At 50.6% G+C, this 23,067-nt stretch overlaps 1 protein-coding gene across 2 annotated transcripts in view; it reads right to left on the reverse strand.

The window, feature by feature from the left end:
• Positions 1-16,489: 16,489 nt before the first annotated feature.
• TNS1 (tensin 1) overlaps positions 16,490-23,067 on the reverse strand; it is a 204,111-nt gene continuing 197,533 nt past the window's right edge. For both annotated transcript variants that reach the window (XM_025404235.1, XM_025404236.1), the window contains one exon: positions 16,490-21,297. In XM_025404235.1, coding sequence (XP_025260020.1) covers positions 21,153-21,297 — 145 coding nt within the window. In that variant the 3' untranslated portion in view covers positions 16,490-21,152. The remainder of the gene's footprint in view (positions 21,298-23,067) is intronic.

The following is a 23,067-nucleotide window of genomic DNA, read 5'->3' on the forward strand; positions in this document are numbered from 1 at the left end:
TGCTGGAACTATTCTATACCTCAGCTGTATCAATGTAATTATCCTGGTTGTGTTATTGTAGTACAGTTTTGCAAGATGCTACTATTGGGGAAAACTGAGTAAAGGATACATGAGATTTCTCTGTATTATTTCTTGCAGCTGCATGTGAATCTACAATATCTCAAAATAAAACATTTAATTTAAAAATAAATAGGCCAGGCGCAGTGGCTCATGCCTGTAATCCCAGCACTTTGGGAGGCTGAGATGGGCGGATCACTTGAGGTCAGGAGTTCAAGACCAGCCTGGCCAACATGGTGAAACCTCATCTCTACTAAAAATACAAAAATTAGCCAGGCGTGGTGGCACACACCTGTAGTCCCAGCTGCTCAGGAGGTTGAGGCAGGAGAATCGCTTGAACCCGGGAGGCGGAGGTTGCAGTGAGCCAAGATTGTGCCACTGCACTCCAGCCTGGGTGACAGAGCAAGAGTCTGTCTCAAAATAAATAAACAAAATAAAATAAATAAAGCCAATTCAAGAATGTAGGTGGGAGAGGTAAAAAGAGGTAAAAGGAAGAATCAATGCCTGGTTTTTGACACATAATTTCAAAAGAAATCAAGAAAGAGTATATAGAGGTGAAGGAACAAGAAATAGAGGTCCACATGCAGAATTTCAAATGACAAAAAATAGCCAACTATTCTTACCAGCAAAAAATTCCAGGAGGTTGTGAGACGGGAGGATCCCTTGAGCCCAGGAGTTTGAGGCTGCGGTGAACTGTGATCACACCACTGCACTGCACTACAGTCTGGATGACAGAGCAAGACCCTGTCTCACAAAAAAAAAAAAAAAAAAAAAAAACTTTTATATGTTTGTTATTTAAATTAGGAGGAAGAGTAAAAGTAATATAGGAAGCTAAATTATTTTCTTTTACTACAAAGATTCAAAAGCTAATTTTACATATAACTGTCTTAACCTATTAGTTAGATTAGACCAGCAATTCCCAAAGACTAAAACCAGAAAAAAACTAGAAAAGATTGCCTCAATTTTTATTTTCAGTACTTTCAGCAGACTAAGTATTTGAATTGGCTCCCCAGCTTAACAGAATAAGAAAAGCTGTATAACGTTTTTCATCAACTTGAAGATATTTAGGTTGCTATCTAAACAATGAAAAATGAGGACACCAAGATCCAGAGGGGAAGGAAATTCAAAGAGGTGAGCCTGGCATTTGGATCTGATTTTCTCCAGATGCATCAGCCCATTCTGGAAGACAGAAGTGACGGACTGAGAAGCTGAGCATATCTTTTCTTTTGGGGGAGGAGGTTGGTTTTTTTACTGCTTGGTGTTCTCTGAGCTTCTGGAATCTGTGGTGTGCTGTCTGTTGCTAATTTGGGGAAATTGTTGACTATAATTTGTCCAAGTTCTCCCTCCTCTTCTCTTCTCTCCCCTTTCCCTCTCTCTCATCTTTTGGGATTCCAATTACACATATGTTAGCCCACTGATATTATCCTACAGTTCTTAGATGCTTTGTTCTGTTTGTTCACTCTTTTTTTTCCCTTTGTATTTCAGTTTGAATACTTTCTACTACATTGTCTTCAAGTTTACTGATTCTTCTCTCAGCTATGTTGAGTCTACTGATGAGTCCATCAAAGGCATTCTTCATTTCTGTTACTGTGTTCTCTATTTCTAGCATTTTCATTTGATTTTTCTTATACTTTCCATCTCTCTTTTGAAATTACCCATCTGATTATCCATCGAACAAAGTGGATTAATCTCAAAAACATATTGCTACGTGGAAGTAAACCAAACTCGAAATACTACATACTTAATGATTTCATTCACACAACATTCTGGAAAAGGCAAAACTATAAAGACAGAAAACATATCAGTAGTTACTAGGTACTAAAGGTGGCAGGAGTGGATTGGCTACAAACAGGAATGAGGGAACTTTGGGGTGACAAAATATTACATATTTTTATTAAACAAATGTATATATTAATAAAAATTTATAGACTGTACACTTAAAATGGTGAAATTTTACTGCATGCAAATCATATGTCAATAAACCTTATTTTGAAAAATATAAAACAAAATGATAGAAATAAAATAAAGCCCTGCCATTACACATACTCCAGAAGAGATAAATTTTTTTAACTGGCCACACTAAGCACTGTGAAGACACAGAACAATGCGAATTCTCTTACACTATTGGAGAATTGTAGATTCCTGCAAGAACTTTGGGAAATTATTTGACAATATCAGCTAAAATTGAACATATGCACACCCCACAACCCCGCCATTCCCTTACTAGGATTATACCCAAAGTAAAATTCACAAAAATGAATGCCAAGAGACAAGTACAAAAATGTTTATAGGCCCTTATCATAGCCAAAAACTGGAAACAGTTGCATATAATTGGTAATTCAATGCACTCTACATTTCTATATACTAGTGTCGTATGCACTTTTCTAAACACATTTTGTGCTTGTTTTATACTTCATAAAACATATTCCATATATAAGTATGCAAAGCCTTTCATGCTTGACCCATGCCCACCTCCACAGCCTAATTTCCTGTCCTAGACGGTCTCATTCAAACAGACCACAGCCTATCACTCTCCATGCCTTTGCACACTCTGTTCCCACTATCTGGATAGTCTGCTACGTGTCCAACTTTGATACTCTTCCTCTACGTGGCAATCTTCAACTTCACTTCAAAGCCTAAATCAGATATTATCTCATTCCAAAAGCCTTCATTGAACTCCCACTCCATGCAAGCTTCCCCCAACAGGGCTGCGTTAGGTACTTCTAATTTAATTCCTCATAACACCGTATGCTTTAGGTCAGAGTTTATCAACCTCATCACTTTTGACATTTTGGGTCAGACAATTATTGATGTGAGGGGCTGTCTTGTGCATTTTTAGGATTTTTTTTTTTTTTGTCAGCATTCTCACCCTCTACTCACTAGATGCCTGTATTATGCCCCCTCCCCACCGCACATTGTGACAAATGTTCTCTGAGCAGCAAAACCACCTCTGGTTGAGAAGCACTGTTCTGGGGCTTTGGAGGAGCCTTCCCGTGCCTGAGTTCAGAAACAAATGAGATATCAGCCAAAAGTCAGGGAGATGAAAATCGGAACGTTAGTGATAGAGTTGAGTGGAGAATGTGGCTCTACCCTGCCATCCCGGAGACAAACAGTGCAGGACGACCAAGGGCCCCCACACAGGCAGGCCCCTCGCGGGATGGCAGAGAGGAGACTGGGATGCCAATGTCCTGGGAACGGGCTGGCTGAGGGAAGGGAAAGATGGAAGGAGCTGGCCGACTTGCTGGATTTCTCCTTCCAACTCCCCAACCTGACATGAAAAAGATGGAGCAGGGTGAGGAGAGAGGCCAGGGGATTACTCAAGAATCCTTCCAGGGGGAGGAATGACGATGGCCCTAACACCGTGCCTCTGTCACAGCCATGGGGACATCATCATTCCTGGCCTCTTGTCGGTCTCCTGCATGGAGATGGAGGGTATGGACTATGTCCTGCTCATCCCTGCATCCCCGGGGCTGGCCCAGGGCCTGGCTTGAGCTGGGAGTTCAGTATATGTCCTTTTGTTCTTCTAGTCCCCACCATTACTGGTATTGCAGTGTGCCTGGGATCCTTAGAGCCCCACAGTATCTCCGGAGAAAGCCACGATCCCTACAGTGAATCCTGAATCCGCCCCTCTGCCTTCCGTGTCCCTGGTTCACAGACATTGCTCACCAAGGGAGCCTGATACGTGAAAGAAGCTCAAATGTTCCATCAACCGGGAAGGCGTGCGGCAGCAACGGGCACTTCCTCTGCACCACAGCCATCTGACCACAAGGGGGTGATGTCCCCCTTCCAATGCCTCTACAACCGCCATCCCTAAAACCAACTCCTCACCCCAGGACCAGAGCGGACATAGGAGGGAGGTGGACTCCCCACTCCCCTTTCTAAAGGAAGGAGGTGGCCCTGCACTAGGTGATTGCCCTCATGGGCCACAGCTGGGCATCTGGCTGACTCAGGTTCTAGGCTTCTCCTTCCCCCGACCTGTCCCCCTCGAGGTTCTCTCCTATAGAGCTTGGGGCATCCCTAGTATCTCCAGACCCAGGGAGGTGACCATTCCCCGGTGCTATCCTGGGGGCTCCACCAGCCCTGGACTGGTCAGGAAGGCCCCATGCTGGCCCTCAGCTTCCCACCCCCACCATCCCCACTTCTAAGTGGTGCTGCTACCTCTCAGGTCCTGCTTCCCTGTGCAGCCTGGATTCCTCCCAATGCAGCCCGGAGACCTTGTCTAGCCTCATCTGCCTCTTGAGTGACTGTCCTAGATTCTCTGTCACTGGATCTTTGGACCAGCCAATGCTGTCAGTTGCCTCACCTGCTGAGGGCGTGGTGAGACAGGTGGTCACTAGGATGTCATGGGCCCTGAGCCTCCTCTCTAAGGCCTGTCCTTGCTACCCCTTCTCTTGTCCCACTCTTCTCTGATCTCACAAGGACTTCTGCCATCTCAGGACCTGGACCCCAGCATGCTCCTGCCCCCACCCCATCTACACTGTTCTGGATAAGCCCAAAGTCTTTGGAAGCAGATAGAGATGGGTTTGAATCCTTATGCAGCACTTATTAACAGAGTTGTTACTTACCTTCTGTGAGGCTTGGTTTTGTAATCTGTGAAATGGGAGTGATCACGGCCACCCTTTTGAGTTTTTTGTAAGTGACATCCTGTGCATCTCATGCAGGGCCCAACGCTATCATAGACAGCCAGTAAATGTTGCTTCCCTCCCACCATTTCACATGAGCACTGGGCTCGGCATTCTACACACAGAATCGTGAATATCCACGTAACTTTGTCAGCTAGTTACTACTGGTCCATTTTATAGACAAAGAAACTGAGGCACCACGAAGTCAAATAATCTGTCCGGGATCACGTAAGTGGGGAACTAGTAAAGCTGACACTTGGGCCCATATTGGATGGACGTGAAGGCAAATCCTGCTCTGCCTGGGCACTCTGCCCCAATGTTCTGCATGCAGGTAAAGGAGAGTGTTTTACTGTCCATGTTTTCTAATAGGCTTCTCAGTGCTTTGATCCTACCTCTGCAGAAGCACCCACCACCGCTCCTTTTAGGGAAAAGAGGCCTATTTACCTTTTAATTTTACTTTCAATCAGTCAGATTCAGTTCCACGTTCATAGAGACTTGGGGTAGTTCAGGGAAATCAAAGCCTGGGTGTCCTTGGAGAAAGGTTGACGTTCATGCCCACTCTTTTTTTGGGTGCCATTGACTTTGAAAAAGAGGGAAGTCTAATAACTGAGTCTGGGAAATAAAGATGCCTGCATTTCACGTCCTCTGACCCAGATCCCGGAGGATTGGGAGCAGCTGTTTCCATCTCCGCAGGTGCTGGAACCTCCAGGAATGTGGTCACATGGAAGGGGAGGAGCAAGGGTGAGTGGAATAGAACTTCCAGAGGTCAAATCACCCAAAAGGTCCAGTGGAGCTGAACACTGCACTGTCTGCCATAGGAGAGGAACTCACCTGCCCTGCCAAGCAGCAGGCCGGCTGCAGGGGAATGGACAGGTTGGCCTTGCAGACTCAGGGAGCAAGCACCAGGGCATGGGCCATGCAGGGCTGTGAGAGGGCAGCCCAGAGACACCCAGGTCCCAAAGGCCCAAAGAACGGGAAATGGGGGTTTTGAGAGGGGAAGGATCTTGCCTAGGACCCACTGTGTCCAGAGCCCCTTCTGCTGAGCCACACCCTGGAGCCATAGGCTCTCTGGCCTCTGCCACTGCTGACTGCCTGCGTGGTGGTCATTGAGGAAATCTGGGCCAGGTCCAATCCACCACGAGGGATTGATTGATAATGGGAACAGAGACTGTGGATCTCCATCCTGACCGCTCTACTGAAGCTTTTAATAATCAGCCTGCCTCTAAGTGCCTGAAGACTCTCGGCTTCCAGCTGTCTATTAATTGTGCCTCTCAGGCCCTTGGACAGTTGGTTCAGCCTGCTGCCCACTGTGACCGCTTCCAGGAAGGGCAACGAGTGACTGCAGTTCCCAAGCTGGCCACTAGAGGGAGCCTTAGCCCGTAACAGCTCTGCCTTAACTGGCGGAGGAGAAGAAAACCAAAGGGTCCCAGAATCCCTGCCCGTGTGGACATCCCAAAGTCCTCCTCCCTTAGCTCTCCCCAGCCCAAGTGTAGGCCCCTCCTGTTTTCAGAAGTTCTTGAAAAGGGAGGTCTCCATCCTCCCCTGAGAACCACTGGCAGCAGCTCCAGCCAAAACCCTGCCTACCGGTGCCTCAGCGGCGTGGGGCCTGGGGGGAGGCTGCCTGGGAGATAGAAGGCAGATGAGGTGGGACACGGAGGGACAGAGAGGAGGGAAGGAAGAGGGCAGATGCAGACAGGAGGGGCTGGAGGGGAGGAGGCGCTGAAAAGGGAGACAGGGGAAGAGTGGAAACAGGAGAGAGGAGACCCCAAGGGGGAAACCTTGAATTCAGCCTTCCCCGCCTGCCCTTCCTGCCGGTCCCAAACACCCATCCAGAGGAGGACCCGTCTCCCTCCCTCCAGTGTCGGCTGTGGCTCCAGGCCTGCCCTGTTTACCTGGCCCAGTCACAGTCTCCCAAACACCAGTCCAGGATTTGGGGTTATTAGAGGCTGGGGAGGGTGAGATCCTGGAGCCGGAATCTGAGAAGAGGAAGCGCGGTGAGACGGCTGTAACCCAGCACCAGGCACACACACAACGCTGACGCTGCCCTGAATTCCACCCGGCTGCGGCTCTCACCTGATCTCCACCTCTCTTATCTCGGCTTGGGATAGAGTTCAGCTGGTTTTAGTCATCTGAAGGACTGTCATTCACAGAAGTTTCTCCTTCTCCAGCTGACACCTGCTGATACTGCAGCAGGAATGATCCAGGTTAGGTATCAAGCTCTGTCCAAAAGGCTGCCCCTGGAGGGGGCTTCAGCTTTCAGGGACAAATCTCCTTCCTTCCTGCCCTCTGTCCTCCCCATCCTGACGTCTATGGAGGAGAAACCTTGGCAAAAGTGACTAACGGAAGCAAAGAGTAAAGCCCAGGAAAACACGTTGATTGGGGTGGGTGGGGGTCAAGGTCTTCAGAGCTGTCTATACTTGCTGTGTCTCTACTTCCTATTCACTCAGCAGTTCACCAGCTCTACAAATATCGTGAGACTTTCATGAGCCTGACACTGTGCTAAGCCACTTCCTTGGCCTCCTGCCTCCTAGTGATGCTGTTGCTCTTTTCTCAAAGGAAAGGACAAGGATGATTCCTTTGTGGTCAAATTCAGTGACCTTCCTCTGGGGCTCACTCAATTTGATCCTAAGGTGGTGGCTGGACTGTTGACCAGCCATTCTTTCCTTCTAGAAACTCTCAGCTCCTTTCCCCATCAAAACAGCACCCCTCCTAGGTCCTCCTCCTTCCTCTCTGAGACCTCTGTCTTCTTCACAGGACCCTCTCCTCTTCTTCCCTTCTCCTTACATAGCAGTGTTCCCCTGCTTCCACCCACGACCCTCCTCTGTCTACAATGCCTCTGTGTCAGGATGACTCACAGCCTGCAAATGCACAGCAATTTTCCTATGTCTCTATTTATTTTGTATATCACACAACCCTCGCTACTGCACTAGCAAGAAACTTTAGGTTGCATCTAATACTTGGAACTTAGATAGCGCCAAGGCCTGGAGACAGGCCCGCTTGGTCATCCAGTCCGTTGTCCTCAGGGGTCACCCCGAGATGTCCACCATCTAATCTGGGTGGCCATGTGAGTTAAGCTGCTCTCTCTGTAGTCTCTGGACTCCACACATGGAGCATAGGAAGCTCTGGCCTGGAGCCCCAGGCCTTGTCCTCGGTGCCCAAGATACAGGGGAATGGACAGATTGACCTTGCAGAGGAGTAAGCACGAGGACAGAGCATGCAGAGAGGCAGTCACCTCCCTGGAGATAATGTTGAGAACTCCATGCAGCCACCCACCCCAACCCCAGACCCTTTCTCATTCTCTTTCTCCAGTCCAGGGGGGCATTTGAACTGACCCAACTTGAGTCACGTACTCTTCCCTGGACCAGTCTGCTGTATGACTGGAGGAAGTGGTCATCAAGATATCCCAATACACTGACATGGCCCCTGGCAGCCATCCCTATACATACCCCCCTCTTCCCATGAAAGAGGGGGACTCAAGCTGTGCACCTACCCCCTCCCCATGTGGTATCTAATATAACTCTTAAATCCTTCCCTCCAGCACATGTTGGAGTATGAATCAGAAATTTCCAGTTGTTCCCAATACCCACTCTCCTCTCCTCCTTTACTAATACATCCCCAGAAGTATGGCTGTACTCATGGCTGCACAGTATAAAAGTTACATTTCCCAGCAGCTAGTTGAGGCCTTGTGACAGCTTTGGCTATTGTGATCTGAGCAGAAACAATGTATATAATGTAAATGTACCACATCCTTAAAGAGAAGGGCACGCCCTCCCCTTCCTCTTTTCCTGCTTTTCACTGACTAGAATGCAGTTGTAATGGCAGGAGCTGGAGCAACCATCATGGACCACATATTGAGGATGGCAGGGCGATCAAATTGAAGGACCTGGGGTCCTGAACAATTTCACAGGGGAGAGCTATAATACAAGTAAGACAAAAATAAACGGCCACATTTAAGTGTTTGGTAATTCAAAGCCTTTGTTATAGAAGCTGAACTAATACGCTAACTGATAGAGCTAAAGAGATCTTCAGGGCAGGTGCAGTGGCTCACGTCTATAATCTCAACATTTTGGGAGGCTGAGGCAGCAGGATCACTTGAGCTTGGGAGTTCAAGGCCAGCCTGGGCAACCTAGCAAGACCTAGTCTCCGCTTAAAAAAAAAAAAAGAAAAGAAAAGAAAAGAAAAAATTAGCTGGGCATGGCAACACACACCTATAGTCCCAGCTATTCAGGGGACTGAGGTGGAAGGATTTCTTGAGCCCAGGAGGACAGAGCTGCAGTGAGCTATGATTGCACCACTGCACTCCAGCCTGGGCAATGGAGCAAGACCCTGTCTCTATAATAAACAAAAACGAGAGATCTTCACTCCATTTCTATAGCACTTTCCAGCTATGAGATTTGGGGCAAACTACTTAATCCTTCTAAGCTTTCATTTCCTTAGCTGCCTACCTATTTCCCACAATCATTTTACAAAATGAATGAAATAGCATTGAATAAAGCACCTAATATAACATTGACATATACTTGGGGTTCAACTGATGTTGAAACTGACAGCCCAGTCATCTTTACAAAATACCAACCAGATCCCCTGCCCCCTTGATTCGGAATCTTCGAACACTCCCACTGCTCTAACTACAAACACCAAACCCTTCCTGTGGCCTACAAAGCCCTGCCTATCTCACCCAGCCTCTCTAGCCCAACCTTCCCCACCTCCCCCGGCTCCTTTTGCCCACTCTGACCTTGCGGTCACCTCACTGCCTCCACAAACATTGATCGAGGGCCTTTCACAGTCCAGACACTGTGCTGGGACTTCGCACATACACACCCGGAGCCTTGCTCTTGCAGACTTTACGGTCTAGTGAGGGAGAAAGAAAAAACTAAGTTCACATAAATAAATAAGCATAGCTAACATTTATTGAGCACTTACTACCTGCCAAGTGCTGTCTGAGCTGGTTTTACATATATAAATTATCAACTCCTACAACCCTCTGAGTTAGGTGTTACTATGATCACCCCACATTTTACAGATGTGGAAACAGAAGCACAGCAAGGTCAAGCAACTTGCCCAGGGTCACACAGCTAGTGGGCATGGAGCCAGAATTTGAACTTGTCTAGTCTGACACCATAGCCTGTGCATTCAACCATGAGTCTGTCCTGCCTTCAAATTCATGTCAAATTACCACTGTGAAATGTGCTATCAAGGGAGTGTACATGGGGTTCAGAGGCACGAAGACTCTCCTGCCCCTGGGCCTTGGCATGTGCTGTTCCCTCTGCCTGAAACACCCTTTCTTCCCTCTTTGCCTGACCAACTCCTGTTCACCCTTTGGATTCTGACATTCTGCACATGTCACTTCCTAAGGGACGCCTTCTCTGCTCTCCCCAAACCAGCCAGATCCATTTAGAAACTCTTGCTCCGTAAAGCACCCTTGCTCCCGTGCACGATCACACTGTGATTATATCTTTGCTGATTCTTTATAAGTTTTTCCTGATCCCATGAGACCCGGAGTGCCGTGAGACAAACAAGCACATTGTTAGTGCTCAGGGCCAAGTACAGTGCCTGTACACAGTAGGTGCTCAGTATGTATCTTTCAAATCAGTTCATTGATTGGTTGATTGACTTACCCCAAGCTGGGCCTGCTGTCTCCAGAATGCTAAAGCTCCATCTCTCCTGGTGGTCTCTTGCTGTCCTCGAGGACCCCTGCCCATGCCCCAGTGGCCTTGGCTCCTAATACCCTACACCAGCCAGAGTCCCCTGAGGGAGGGAGAGGTAATGGTTCGGCCAGATCAGATTCTGCAAATGCAAGAGGGGCTGAGGGAGGGCCGGGGCAGGGAGATGACAACCTTCCAGGCACCCCTTGGTTTCCCAGGGCCAGACCTGGGATGGGGGTTTCTCAGGACTGATCTGGGAGTCAGGAAATGGAGCAGAGGTTAAGAGGAGGGGCCCAGAAGATGGACATCCTGTCTCGATGGCCAGAGATGATCTTTCAAACCCCATAAAACCTGGAGCCATGGAGGCGGTTGTACCAGCATCCCACACGCCGTAGTCTGGAGTCCAGAGCCGGCCAGATCGATATCATGTGAGAGCCTTTCTGCTCCAGCCTTTTCTGCTGCCAAGTGTCCCCAGAGGCCTAAGGAAATGGCGGAGAAGGCAAGAGGCACCAGAAAAGGAAAGGAAGCACATGTTTCTCAGTGTCCCACAGGGCCAGCAGTAAGCCGAGCACCATGCTAGGTGCTGTGTGGTCATGCAGCCCTCCAGGATAGGTGTGACCCATATGACAGATAAGGAAACTTGGGCCCAGCCATGCCTATCCTCTGGGCTCCATCTGGATGAGGTGGTCTCCTGGCATGTGCCAGCAGCCATACCCAGGACAGAGCCTCGAAAGGGCCTTTTGCAGTCTCTGGGCCCAACATTTCCAGGTACAGGAGCTCACCCCTCCCAAAGCACCCCTTTCCATTTCAAGCATCTCCTCCCACCTCTGGCCTCCCTGTGGCCCTCATCTGTTACATGTGGAGCCCAGAGAATGCTGACTCTTCCAGCGAGGGGGCCATCAAACATCGGAGGCCAGCATCCCATCTCATCCTCCCTGATCCCTGAAGCTCTTCTTCTCCAGGTCGAGCTCTCAGCTCCTTCGGGTGCTCCTTGGGGCCCTGACCCTTTCCCACCACACCCCAGCTTGCCCACATCCACATCCAGTGTGTGCCAGGCCCCCCCCCCACCCGCAGCTGATCTGATCTGCAGAGCTCATGGAGACATTCTCTCCCCTCCTTTGATCCTGCCCTTCTGCCAACCAGTGCAGCAGGGGTCAGCTCACTGTGGGAGAAGCTCCCTGCCCCACTGATGACCCCATGATCCCTGGGACTGACTCATCAGTTAGCTGAACACCAGAATGCTTGGAGAGAAGGCAGTAGGAAAGGAGATGCCTGTGTGGAGACGCAGCATATTCCGAGGGACTAGGTCTCTGTGTACATGTGTCTGTGTGTGTACGTGTGGGCCTGTATGTCTGCACATCTTGTGTGTGTGCATCTGTGTGTCTCTGTGCATGTGTGTTCATGTGTGTGCATCTGTGTGTGCATGTGTATATGTGTGTCTGCGTGTCTCTGTGTGTCCGTGTGTGTCTGCATGTCTTGTGTGTGTGTATCTGTGTGTTTGTGTGCGTGTGTTCATGTGTGTATGCATCTGTGTGTCTGTGTGTGTGCCTGTGTATATATGTGTCTGCATGTCTCTGTGTGTCCATGTGTGTGTCTGCATGTTGTATGTGTGTGCATCTGTGTGTCTGTATGCATGTGTGCTTGTGTGTGTGTGTGCATCTGTGTGGATGCATATGTATTCATGTGTGCATCTGTGTGTCTATGTGTGTGCAACTGTGTGTGCATGCATATGCACGTGTGTCTTTGTGTCTCTGTGTGCGCATGTGTGTCTGTCTCTGTGTGTGCATGTGTGTGTCTGCATGTCTTGTGTGTGTGCATCTGTGTGCCTGTGTGCATCTGTGTGGGCATGTGTATGCACAGGTACCTGTGTGTCTCTGTGCATGTGTGTGTGTCTGCATGTCTTGTGTGTGTGCATCTGTGTGTATGGCGGGAAGGTGTGTCTTTAGTCCTATACCTACTGTCAGTGTTTTTAGAATGGGCCATATCCTTCCCATGTTCTGACTGCTTGTAAATTGCTAAGCACTAATAAATAGGCATTTTCACCAACAGGGAAAATTCCAGAAAAACCAGTTTCTTAAAAGAGGAAGGCAGACTTTGATTTCACCACCCCGCCCCCCACCCCAGGAGGTATTGTAAAGCCCGTGGAGCTGAAATGAAGCAGCCTGCAAAGCCTCTTCCAGGCGTCCCCCCACCCAGCTGCGCAGGCCCTGGGGGTGAATCCCATGAAGATATGGCCACGGCTCCTCCCCTCTTAGACAGCCCACAGGATGCAGGAGGAGGGACATTTGAGGCCTGGAATTTTTAAAATACCAGTGGGCTCCACTGCAGATGGGAGGGGATGGTATCCTCCTACCCCCAAAAAGCGAGGCAGGGATCTAAGCCAGTCCAGAGGGGACTTCTTCCCACCGTGCCTTCCTCCACTCCTCAGCTCCCCACCCGTCCAAGCACAGGTGCCCATGGGCCTACACACACCCCTGACCTAGAAGAAGCCAATCTGAGGAGAGGGCTCCCAGCAACTTTCAGCCTGGGTTGCACAGAGTTACCCAAGAGTGATTAAAAATCCCACTGCCTAGGCTGGACCTTAGACTGACCCACTCAGAATCTCTGGGGTGGGGCCCAGGCTTCAGCACTTTCCAGCCGAGCTTGAGACAAGAGAGAGCCTCATAGCCGCCATCCCTCTGCCCCTCCTTGCCCCCGCTGACGTTCCCACCTCTTCCAAGGCTGGACTCTCTTCACACCCTGCACGCCTTGTGCAACCAGAGTTATCCCACTCATCAGGACCAGGACTGGTCCCTACTGGCTTCAGCCAGCCCCAGGCAGCAGAGATTCCAGAATCTTGTCAATAAGGTGAGGTCTAGGGCTGCTTCTCTCCCATGGAGACCCACACTGGGTCCTCATGTTTCAGGTGGTTGAGGCAGAGCCCGGGGCTGAGCATCTCAGCCTGGCCTAGTCCCAGCAAGAGATACACATGCAAGCAGCTCAAACTTCAGCACTCACGCAGATTTTCTGGGGATCTGGCTAACATGAAGATTCTTATCTGCAGGCCTGGGGTGAGGCCAAAGGTCCTGTCTTTCCTGTAAGCACCAGGTGATACTGATGCCAATGGTACAGGGGCCACACTCTGCGTAGAAAATGCAAAGGTGGCTGGGCGCCTTTAATCACACCTGTAATCCCAGGACTTTGGGAGGCTGAGACAGGCGGATCACGTGAGGTCACGAGTTCGAGACCAGCCTGGCCAATATGGTGAACCCTCATCTCTACTAAAAATACAAAAATTAGCCAGGAGTGGTGGTGTGTGCCTGTAATCCCAGCTACTCAGGAGGCTGAAGCTAAAGAATCACTTGAACCTGGGAGGCGGAGGTTGCAGTGAGCTGAGATCGCACCACTGCGCTCCAGCCTCCTGGGTGATGGAGTGAGAGTCTGTCTCAAAGAAAAAAAAAGAAAAGAAAAAGAAAAAGAAAAAAGAAAGAAAGAAAATGCAAGGTCCTTTGGGTATTCTGTGTGATAATGTGTGTCAGGAGAGCTGCCCTTCTTCACCCAGAGCCCTCCGCTGCAGCCCCGTCCACTTCCTTCTTGAGGTACCAGGAGCACAGCCACCACACTGCTGAGTCCCCTCAAAGGCCAGCTGCATCAGCTCGGCTCACAGGCCATAGCTTGTCTCTCTCATCAGACACTCCTCCCCTGTACCAGGCCAACCCCCGAGGTCCCTACATCCCTCCCAGCTGGACAGTGTCAGCGGACGACCTCCTGACCTCCCCCATCACACACCCAGGAGCCCTGGTCCACTCCCTGGGAAGCCAGCCTACAGCCTAGCCTGTAACCCCCTATCTGACCAGTGACATCAGTTTGGTTTCCCGCTTGTCCATGGCTCATCAGAGTGTGTCTCTCCCCTCAGAAGCCAGCCCTGAGAGCGGAGAAAGAGGCAAGAGCTAGGAAGAGCCTGGCTGAGAAGTCAGCTCACCTGGGTTCGTAGCCTGGCTGGGCCACTTACCCCGGCTCTGTGATTTTGAGCAAGTGTCTTCACCTCTTTGAACTGCAGTTTCTTCATCTGTGAAATGAGGACAAGGATAACCCTTACCTCTCAGGTGCACGTGCGTGAGAAATGATACCCAAGTGCTTAGCACAGGCTCTGGCACTTAGCAGGTGTTGGCTGAATGCCAGCCTTCACCAGTGGTGATGCTGAGTACCAGCTCTTCCAGCTAGAAACTGTGTGACCTCTCAGAGCATCGGTTTCCTTATATGTCTCTGTGTATAACAGGGCCTACTTCACGGTTTTGTTGGGATGACTCGGCATGATGATATCTAACAGATAGCAGGGTGCAAGACATGTTCAGTCTCCACCTTGGACAGGGTCTGAGTTTCCTGGGTCTTGTATCCCTCATAGCAACAGGTTTCAAAGTATGATCCAGGGACCCCAGGGGTCCCTGAGACCCTTTCAGGAGTGCTGAGGTCAAAACCATTTTCATAATGCTATTAAGCCATTATTTGACTTTTTTGCTCATTTTCCCACAAGTATACAGTGTTTTCCAGAGGCCCATGATGGGTGATATTGCAACAGATCGTATGCAGAAACTGATATAAGAATCTGGCTGTCTCCTGGTAAGCCCGACACAAATAGGCCTTTACAAAATGCAAAGCACATGGTGGCTCATGCCTGTTATCCCAGCACTTTGGGAGGCCAAGGAGAGAGGATTGTTTGAGCCCAGGAGTTCGAGACCAGCCTGAGCAGCATAGTGAAACCTCTTTTGTACAAACAAAAATATTAAAAAATTAGCCAGGTATGGTGGCACACACCTGTGGTCCCAGCTCCTTGGGGGCTGAGGTGGGAGGATCACTTAAACCTAGGAGGTTCCCTAGTCATAGCGAGCGTGAGCTATGATTGTGCCACTACACTCCAGCCTGGGCAACAGAGCAAGACTCTGTCTCAAAAATAATAATAATAATAATGCAAAGCAAAGTCACCCTTCTCACCCAGTGCTTTTTGTTTTAGAAAATATTTTTTTTCACAAAAATACTATCTATATTAACATGTGAAGAATTTATTGCTATGGAAGTGAATTAAGTACTTTTAGTGTTCTCAGTTTTAATTTATACTATGGTAAAAGATCAAAATTTATACTATGGTAAAAGATCAAAAGATATAATCATTCTAAACAAAAGCCCTTTGGGGTCCTGAATAATTTTAAGAATGTAAAGGAATCCCAAGACCCAAAAACTTGAGAAGGCCGCCCACAGGAGGACCGTGAGGGTCACTGAGGGCTCAGCACAAACCTGCTCAAATAAGCTGGTCCAAGCCCCCCTCCAGCCACACGGTGAGCTCAGGGGAGAGCTTGCGCCATGTCATTGAGTATTTTGGATCTCCCAGAGACCCCTGTGCTGTGCTAGGCGTGCCTCAATAGGTCCCACTCCCAAACTTTCTGAATTCCAAAGAATTCACCCAGGAACCCTGGGCCTGGTACACGAGTGAACCACACATTTGCCACTTGATGGGCACCAGCCCTGAGAGATGTTGCCTGACAACCCGTGTTCCCCCTCTCTCTGACAGACCTCACCCCTTCCGGGATCAACCACTTTCCCATTCTCAGTCCCCGTAGTTTCAGGAGGCTCCAGAGGCAGTTGTGTGACCCAGATCCGGATAGAGTGATTGGTTTCGAGTTAATCATATGAGCCAGGCAAGATCCAGATCACAGCCAATGAGCGCGTGTCCCAGTTTCTTGCTGAGAACATTGGGAGAAAAGAGCCCTCTTCCCCTAGGGCTATCGAGCTGGTGGGATGAAGCCCAGAGCATCTGGGGGCACTGCCACTCAGATACAGCTTGCCTGAAAGTTAAGCCAACTCAGACCCAAGTGATGGGGACGAATTCCTGATTCTACCATTTGAGCTCTTAAATGCAGCTAGGCCCGGACTTCTCAGTCACTTGGGCCAAGAAACTTATTTTTTTCCTAAACAGGTTTGAGCTGAGTTTCTCTTCCAGCTGAAAGAGTCTGAATGAATAAACGCATGGAACCAGAACCACAATGCGGATGGTGGGGAAGGCGCTGGGAGGGTTTGAGCTGTCCACCAGAGGCATTGCTGAAGCCCACCTGGATCTCTGGAGAGGCCCCTTTTTGCCCACCAGAGACGTGGCAGACCCCCGTCTAAACAACACAGATAGATAACGGCACAGAGTTTTCTTTAACTTTATCATTTATAAAGCCATACAATGCATCGCAAAGAAACAAAGCAGCTGTACAGGAGTGGGGACGCGTCAGTGTACAATACATTCATGTCCAGGATAAGGAGCATACACCAGGATTTATACACGGTGGCAGCGGCTATAGGCACGATGATACAAAATATAAAGTATATTTCCATCTATATAAATACACAGCTGGGGTGGGGGAGGATGCTGGGTGATCTTGTTTCTCTCGCAGAGGGCCTGGGAGGCAGGGAGGGTGGTGGGAAGGGATTTCTTACATTTGTTCTGAATGACGGGTCTGAAGGGAGGAGAGAAATGGGGAAACGCAGCCTGCACACACTGATGTGCTCTCACACACACGCACAAACCATACACAGACACAGGAGAGTTGCAAACGGCTTAACACTGACTGGAAAACAAGCTTGGGACATCCCTCTACAGTAACTCCACTGCTGGCAAGAGCCCAGGCGTGGGATATGAACAGAGGTCCTCCAACATTTTGGACATTTGAGGACAGAAGGGCCAAGAGGGACGAGGCCCCCACCCTGCCCCTCTGGGTGGCCCACTCCTCACCTGGGCCATCGCTGAGACTCCACCAACTGGTTGCCCTACAGGCCTCACCTCCCGATTCCCCTCACTGCTGGGCAACATTGAACTTGAAGTTCCATTGCCCAGCACCTCCAACCCCTACCCCCAAGTTCCCTAAAGAGATGAGCAAAACACACGCACATACATACATCCACACTTGCACATGCACACACACGTCCTGTGTTACCACTGGCCAAGGAAATGCAAGTCTCAGGATTCCAGGGCCTGGACCTGGGGTAAAGGGCTGCTCTGGGACTCCGCCCCCTAACCTCTTGGAGGACCTCGAGTGTGGGGGTAGAATTGGGTGTCTCCCTTGACTCACATGATCTTCCCAGGTCCTAAAACTGAAAAAAAAAAAAAAAGTGGGAGAAGATCCAGGAGGCAGGAGTGATGGACAAAAGTGGGAGTGAAACTGAAAAGTGGGAGTGAGACTAGATTTGATCACACTCACCACCCTCCTGTGTTCCCTGGACAGCATGTTCCCCTGGAGCCCCTGCGCAGGCTCATCAGAACAAGGCAGAATCCCCTACTCGCCAACCTCCTGAGAGCCCTTTATAGGGGCATCACGCTTGTCCAGGAGGACTGCCCCTCCTGCTCTCACACAACCACTGGCCCCTCCATCCCTCTCCTGGCCAGTCTCGGAAGACCCAGGGGGCCTCAAAAGCCAGGGGAGAAGGAATCCTGGCCATTGGTGTCCACAGCTTTCAGAGCTACTGGAGGAGAGGCTCAGATGAGGTGGCTCAAAGGCCTTTCCCAAACTTAGAATGTGATGTATCTGTCCCTCAAGTGCCTGGCTAAATAAGAGAGCCAGAACACCATGCTAGCAGGCTGATCAAACCGCTCACTTCCTCCCTGTCTTCCTTCTCTGGTCCCCTCTCCATTGTTTTCTCGCCCAATCCTTCCCTCTTGCTCCCCTTGGGAAAGAGCCACATGGAGCTCACTGGGCCCCTCCCCCAGCTGAAAGGACATGACCCTCTTCCCTCCACCCAGCTGGACAGCTGGCGGCAGCACGGGACTGAGCCTGCTGGGGTCTGCGTCGCTGCGATGGCCATGACTCCCCGGCTCTTTCTTGCCCATCTTCTCCCAGACCCTTTCCCATCCCAGCCCATGTTCAAGGCCAGACAGCGCTCTCCTGGCTGACACACAGATTCAACAATAAACAACAGTAAAATAGATTGAGGGAGGGAGAAGACAGAAGAGGATAAACATTTACAAAATAATAATTAGTAAAAGTGCTTTCTTTTAAAGGAAATCTTTGGCAAGAATATACTGCAGTGCGGAGTGGTGTGTGCGTGGAGTGGTGTGTGTGCGTAGGTGTGTGCATGGCTGCACAGCTCCCTGTGACACAGGAAGGCTCTGGTGCGGGGCCCAGAGGTGGGGCCACTGTGGGGACTGGGAAACCCTTCCTCATCATTCACCTTGAAAGGCCACACTCTCAGAAACTGACTCCTTCCGCAGGGATGCTGGGAGGGAGTTACCAGCTTTCTGGCATCAACGGGTCCTCCCGCAGGGGCACACACAGCTCAGGCTGGAATGGAGGGGCTGGTCATGCATGCAAGGTGGGCTGCGGTGGGTGGTGAGGAAGTGGAAAGCGACTATGAAAGCTGACCCCAGACTCAGTCCCGGGCACCAGCCAGGCTGCTTGAAGGGTCTGATACACCGCCCAGCCTCAAGTGTGGACAGAACATCCATGCCAGGAAGAGGCTCCTGGGCTGTCCAGTGGGAGATGAGATATTTACAAAGGAAGGGGATGGGAAATATCTCCTATCTTGGGAGATAACTGGGGTTTGCTAGGGAATGAGGAGAGGGGGAAACCCAGATATTTGGCTTGAATATCTCAGAAGGAAGAGCACTTTGGAGGGACTTCGATCACCAGGCACAAGGTTTCACTCTGGGAAGCAGGGGGTGGCCGGTGGGGCCTCTGCCCCTGCTCTCCACCTTCTGCAGACACCCTCCTTTCCAACTCCCTGAAATAGAAAGTCCACACAGACACAGCTCCTTGGAGGAGAAAAAATACAAAAGGCACACACACCCCTATGTGTGCCACACACACCCATGTCCCCGCATGCTCACACACTTGCTCAGGCCTGCAGAGGCAGGGACAGCTCCCCACACATCCTGGGGGCTGACTGCTGGGCCCCTGGCTTGCTGAAAAGTAACGGGGCCAAAGGGTGGAACATATGCAACCCCTCCCAACACTGAGCCCCACACAGTCTAGGGAAGGCCAAAGCCAGGGCAAGGAGACCCTGGCTGCTCCAAGAACAAAGGCCCCCTACATTTCAGGCTTTACTTACATATGTAAAAAGGGATAGGAATTGGTTTATACCCAGGGAAGGCAATAAAGCAATATGGAAAAACAATAAATACTTCTTGTCAATTTACCTATTCTTTTTTTAACCTTTTCTTACATTTTATTAGCTTACAGATTCTGTCAGTATGTCTCATGTATATATTATATAATATTTATATATCAGTACAATGCCTCTCTCTAGGGGACCCCCATAGGCTTAAGAATGGAGTCCTGGTGAATTTTCCATTCTGGCTTAGAGTCCTTAAATGGTGGTCAGGTGTCTTCCCAACTGTCCAGTGGACCTTAGGCCCTTTGGCCCAAGTGCAAGCCTTCTGCCCTCTGCTGCATGGGCAGTGTGGCTCAGCTGGGGAAACCAAGGCAGAAAGGGTGACAGTGAGGTTTGGCATTGTAGGTAGGCGATACGGTGTACAGATAGCAGCCCCAGGAGCTCTGCTGAGGTCAGAGGGTGCCTGCAAAAGCCAGACCCTAAAACACTTATAGAGGGGAGGATAAGGACTCCAGGTTTCTCCCCTGAGCCTCACTGAGCAGGAAGCAGGTTCCCCAGGGTGAATTCCAACACAAGGACCCTGCAGAATAGAACAGGGCTGGGCAGAGCAGGAAGGCTCAATCCCCAGCCCCTGAAAAGGCATCATGCAGGTAAGCAGGTCTGAGATAAGGCTGGTCCTGGGGCATGAAACCCAAGAACAGGGCTGAGAGGTGGGAGCTAAGGCAGAGTTCAGGGCGCCAGCAGGAGCACATTACCTTCCTTGCTGCTGAGCCACAGGCCTTGGGGAAGACACCCCGAGCTCAACAGCTGCCTGTTCTGACAGATCTCTTTGTATGGACACACATATTTCTACCTCCTCAAACCAAAGCTCCAGCCTTCTGGCCAAGGCGGGACAGGGTGATGCCATTGCAGACCCTCCCACTCCTGCTGGGGTCTTTGCAGAGGAGAAGGGTCTGGCGGCACCCAGGGCCACTAGAGTGCAGGTGCAGGCACCAGGAGAGAGCCTCTGCCACCCACAGCCTGGTTGTTTGTCCCTCCCCTGCTGCCCTGCCACCGCCAACCCTAATCTTTGGACAATATGCATGTGTGTCTACAAACACATGGGACAAGGACAAGCCGAGCTGTTTATAATTCGAGTGGATAAAGGCTGAACTAGATCAATGTGTGAGGATGTGGGTGCAGACACACACTCACACAACAATATAGTGAAGGCACAGCAAAGAGACCTGAGGTGCCTTGGGTCTGAGATACTTTCAAGCGAACAAGTTCTGCCACTTGATGTCCCACGGTGGCTCTGTTTGGTTTGACAACCCACCCTACAGGTGGCCAGAAAAAGATTCTCCCAGCTTGATTTCCCCTTGCAAAGCAGTTGAGTTAAGGAGACAGAGCTTTTCCATCCACCCCCCCGCCAAAATTGTGGATTCCCAAGGAGGTTTGTTCCTTCTCTTTTGAGGACATCCATCTTCTCAGGGTAGGGAGGGGGTATTAGGCAGACCTGGTTAGTTTTGGAGGCTTTGGGTTTTTGCAGTTTCCATCTACCCAGGGGAATCCAAGTTCTTCTCCTCCATCTTTTGCTTTCCCTCTTTCTCTCTCTCTCTTCCCCCTCCCCTCTGCAATTCACTTCCCTCTCCCCACGTTGCACTTTCTTCTCTCCTCCGAAATTGGCCCAAAGTCCTCCTTCTGGGTTCAAGAGTGGTCAGGATTCACGGGTCCCCTCCCCACGCGCCCCTTCCCCAAGGCACTGGCCCTGGGCAAGAGGCAGGGTTCATCTCTTTTGGCCGGCGTTCAGCATGACCTTGGAGACGAAGTTGACGATGGCAGAGGCCGGCTGGTTGGGGTCAAGTTCAGCAAAGAGGTGGCAGGCGTTGTCCGTGGTGCTGCCCTGCTTCCGGGCCACAAAGCCGAAGAGCCTGCAGGCAGGAGAGGGCAATGGGCATGAGGGGAGGGCAAATGGAATCCCAGGAGGTAGACAGCAGCCCAGGTAAGCAAGCTGGTCTCAGGCCAGCCTTTCTCCCCCATCCCTCCAGTAAGCCTCAGCATCAGGGACTCGGAGAGGCACAGAAGAGAATCCTCTGTGCACTCCCCTGACTGCAAGCCAAGGCCTGGAAACAGTGTCCCGCCTTGTTTAAGGATGGGCAGAAATCCCCCTTGGAGGGGTGCGAGGGAAGCTGCAGGGGACTGACAAAGCTGGATAGTGAGGGGTGGGGAGGAGACCAAAATAAAATGGGAACATTCCTAGACAGGCCTCTCCCCGCCCATCCCAGCCCTACCCCTACTGACTGTTCTGACACACAACACATATGCCAATCAGGAAAGTGCTGTCTGCCTGCAAAGAGCTCGGCCTCCTCAGACACCACAAGGTCAGGGAGACAAAGGTCAAGTAGTTCACACCCCTTCACACACACACTGATTCTTCCTGGGCTCAAGAACCTTGGAAGCCAGAAAATAAAAAGGGAAGGTGGACCCCACACCCATTCCCCACCCCCACCCGCAGGCCTGGAGTGACCCAGTGTTCTCTTTGCAAAACAGAGTTAAAAATATGAGGGCAGAGAACAGAATGTGAGCTCAGGCCCCCTCCCAGCCAGCATGTTGCTAATTAGAGCGAGATGGGGAAATGAGGACAGCTGGAGATTCCGATGGAAACCCCTCTCCCTACCGCAGGACCATGGCAGCTAAAGTTAGCAAAGGGGGATTCGGCTGTTCGCTGTGTGCCATACACACCACCACACTCATACACACCATCACACACGCATACAGCACACACACCACACACACACACCTACCACACACATACACACCACACACCACCACACATACACACCGCCCACATACCATCACACACACAGCACACACACCACACACATACACACCACACACCACCACACACACCACCACACACACACACCACCACACACATACACACTGCCCACATATCACCACACACATACACACCCCACACACACCACCACACACACACCATCACACACACCACCACACACACACAGCACACACACACCACACACCACCACACACACACCTACCACACACACCCCACCCCCCACACACCACCACACATACACACCACCACATACATACACACCACCCACATACCACCACACAAACCACCACACACATACACACCCTCACATCCATACACACCATCACACACACAACACACATCACCACACACATACACCATCACACACATCACATGCACACACCACACACACACCACTGCACACACCACACACACATACCACACACACATATACCACACACATACACAAACCATGCATACATACATACACAGGCCACACACATACACAACATATACACACCAAACAACACACACACAAACACAACATACACACACCACACACACACACACACACAATCCTGCGTTTCCTACAGCTGTGCTCCCCCAGCCTTGTTTCAGGGGCTGGGAGCAACAGGGCCAAAGGCCTGGGGTAATGCCCAGGTAGAGCGGGGAGCTGGGGTCCACAGGGCAGCCCCCAGCATCTGCCTTTCCTGGCTGGCTCGGACCCTGAGAAGGGGTGGGGGTGATCCTGGCAGAGGGAGGAAGCATGCCAGCCCTGGCTGTGGGTGTCTACCAGGATGGAGACCCAGCAACTGCACCTGACGGGAGCACCGAGCTTGCCCTCCCCTGATACTCCTTTCAG

Source organism: Theropithecus gelada, chromosome 12 (assembly GCF_003255815.1).
Source record: "Theropithecus gelada isolate Dixy chromosome 12, Tgel_1.0, whole genome shotgun sequence".
NCBI lineage: Eukaryota > Metazoa > Chordata > Mammalia > Primates > Cercopithecidae > Theropithecus > Theropithecus gelada.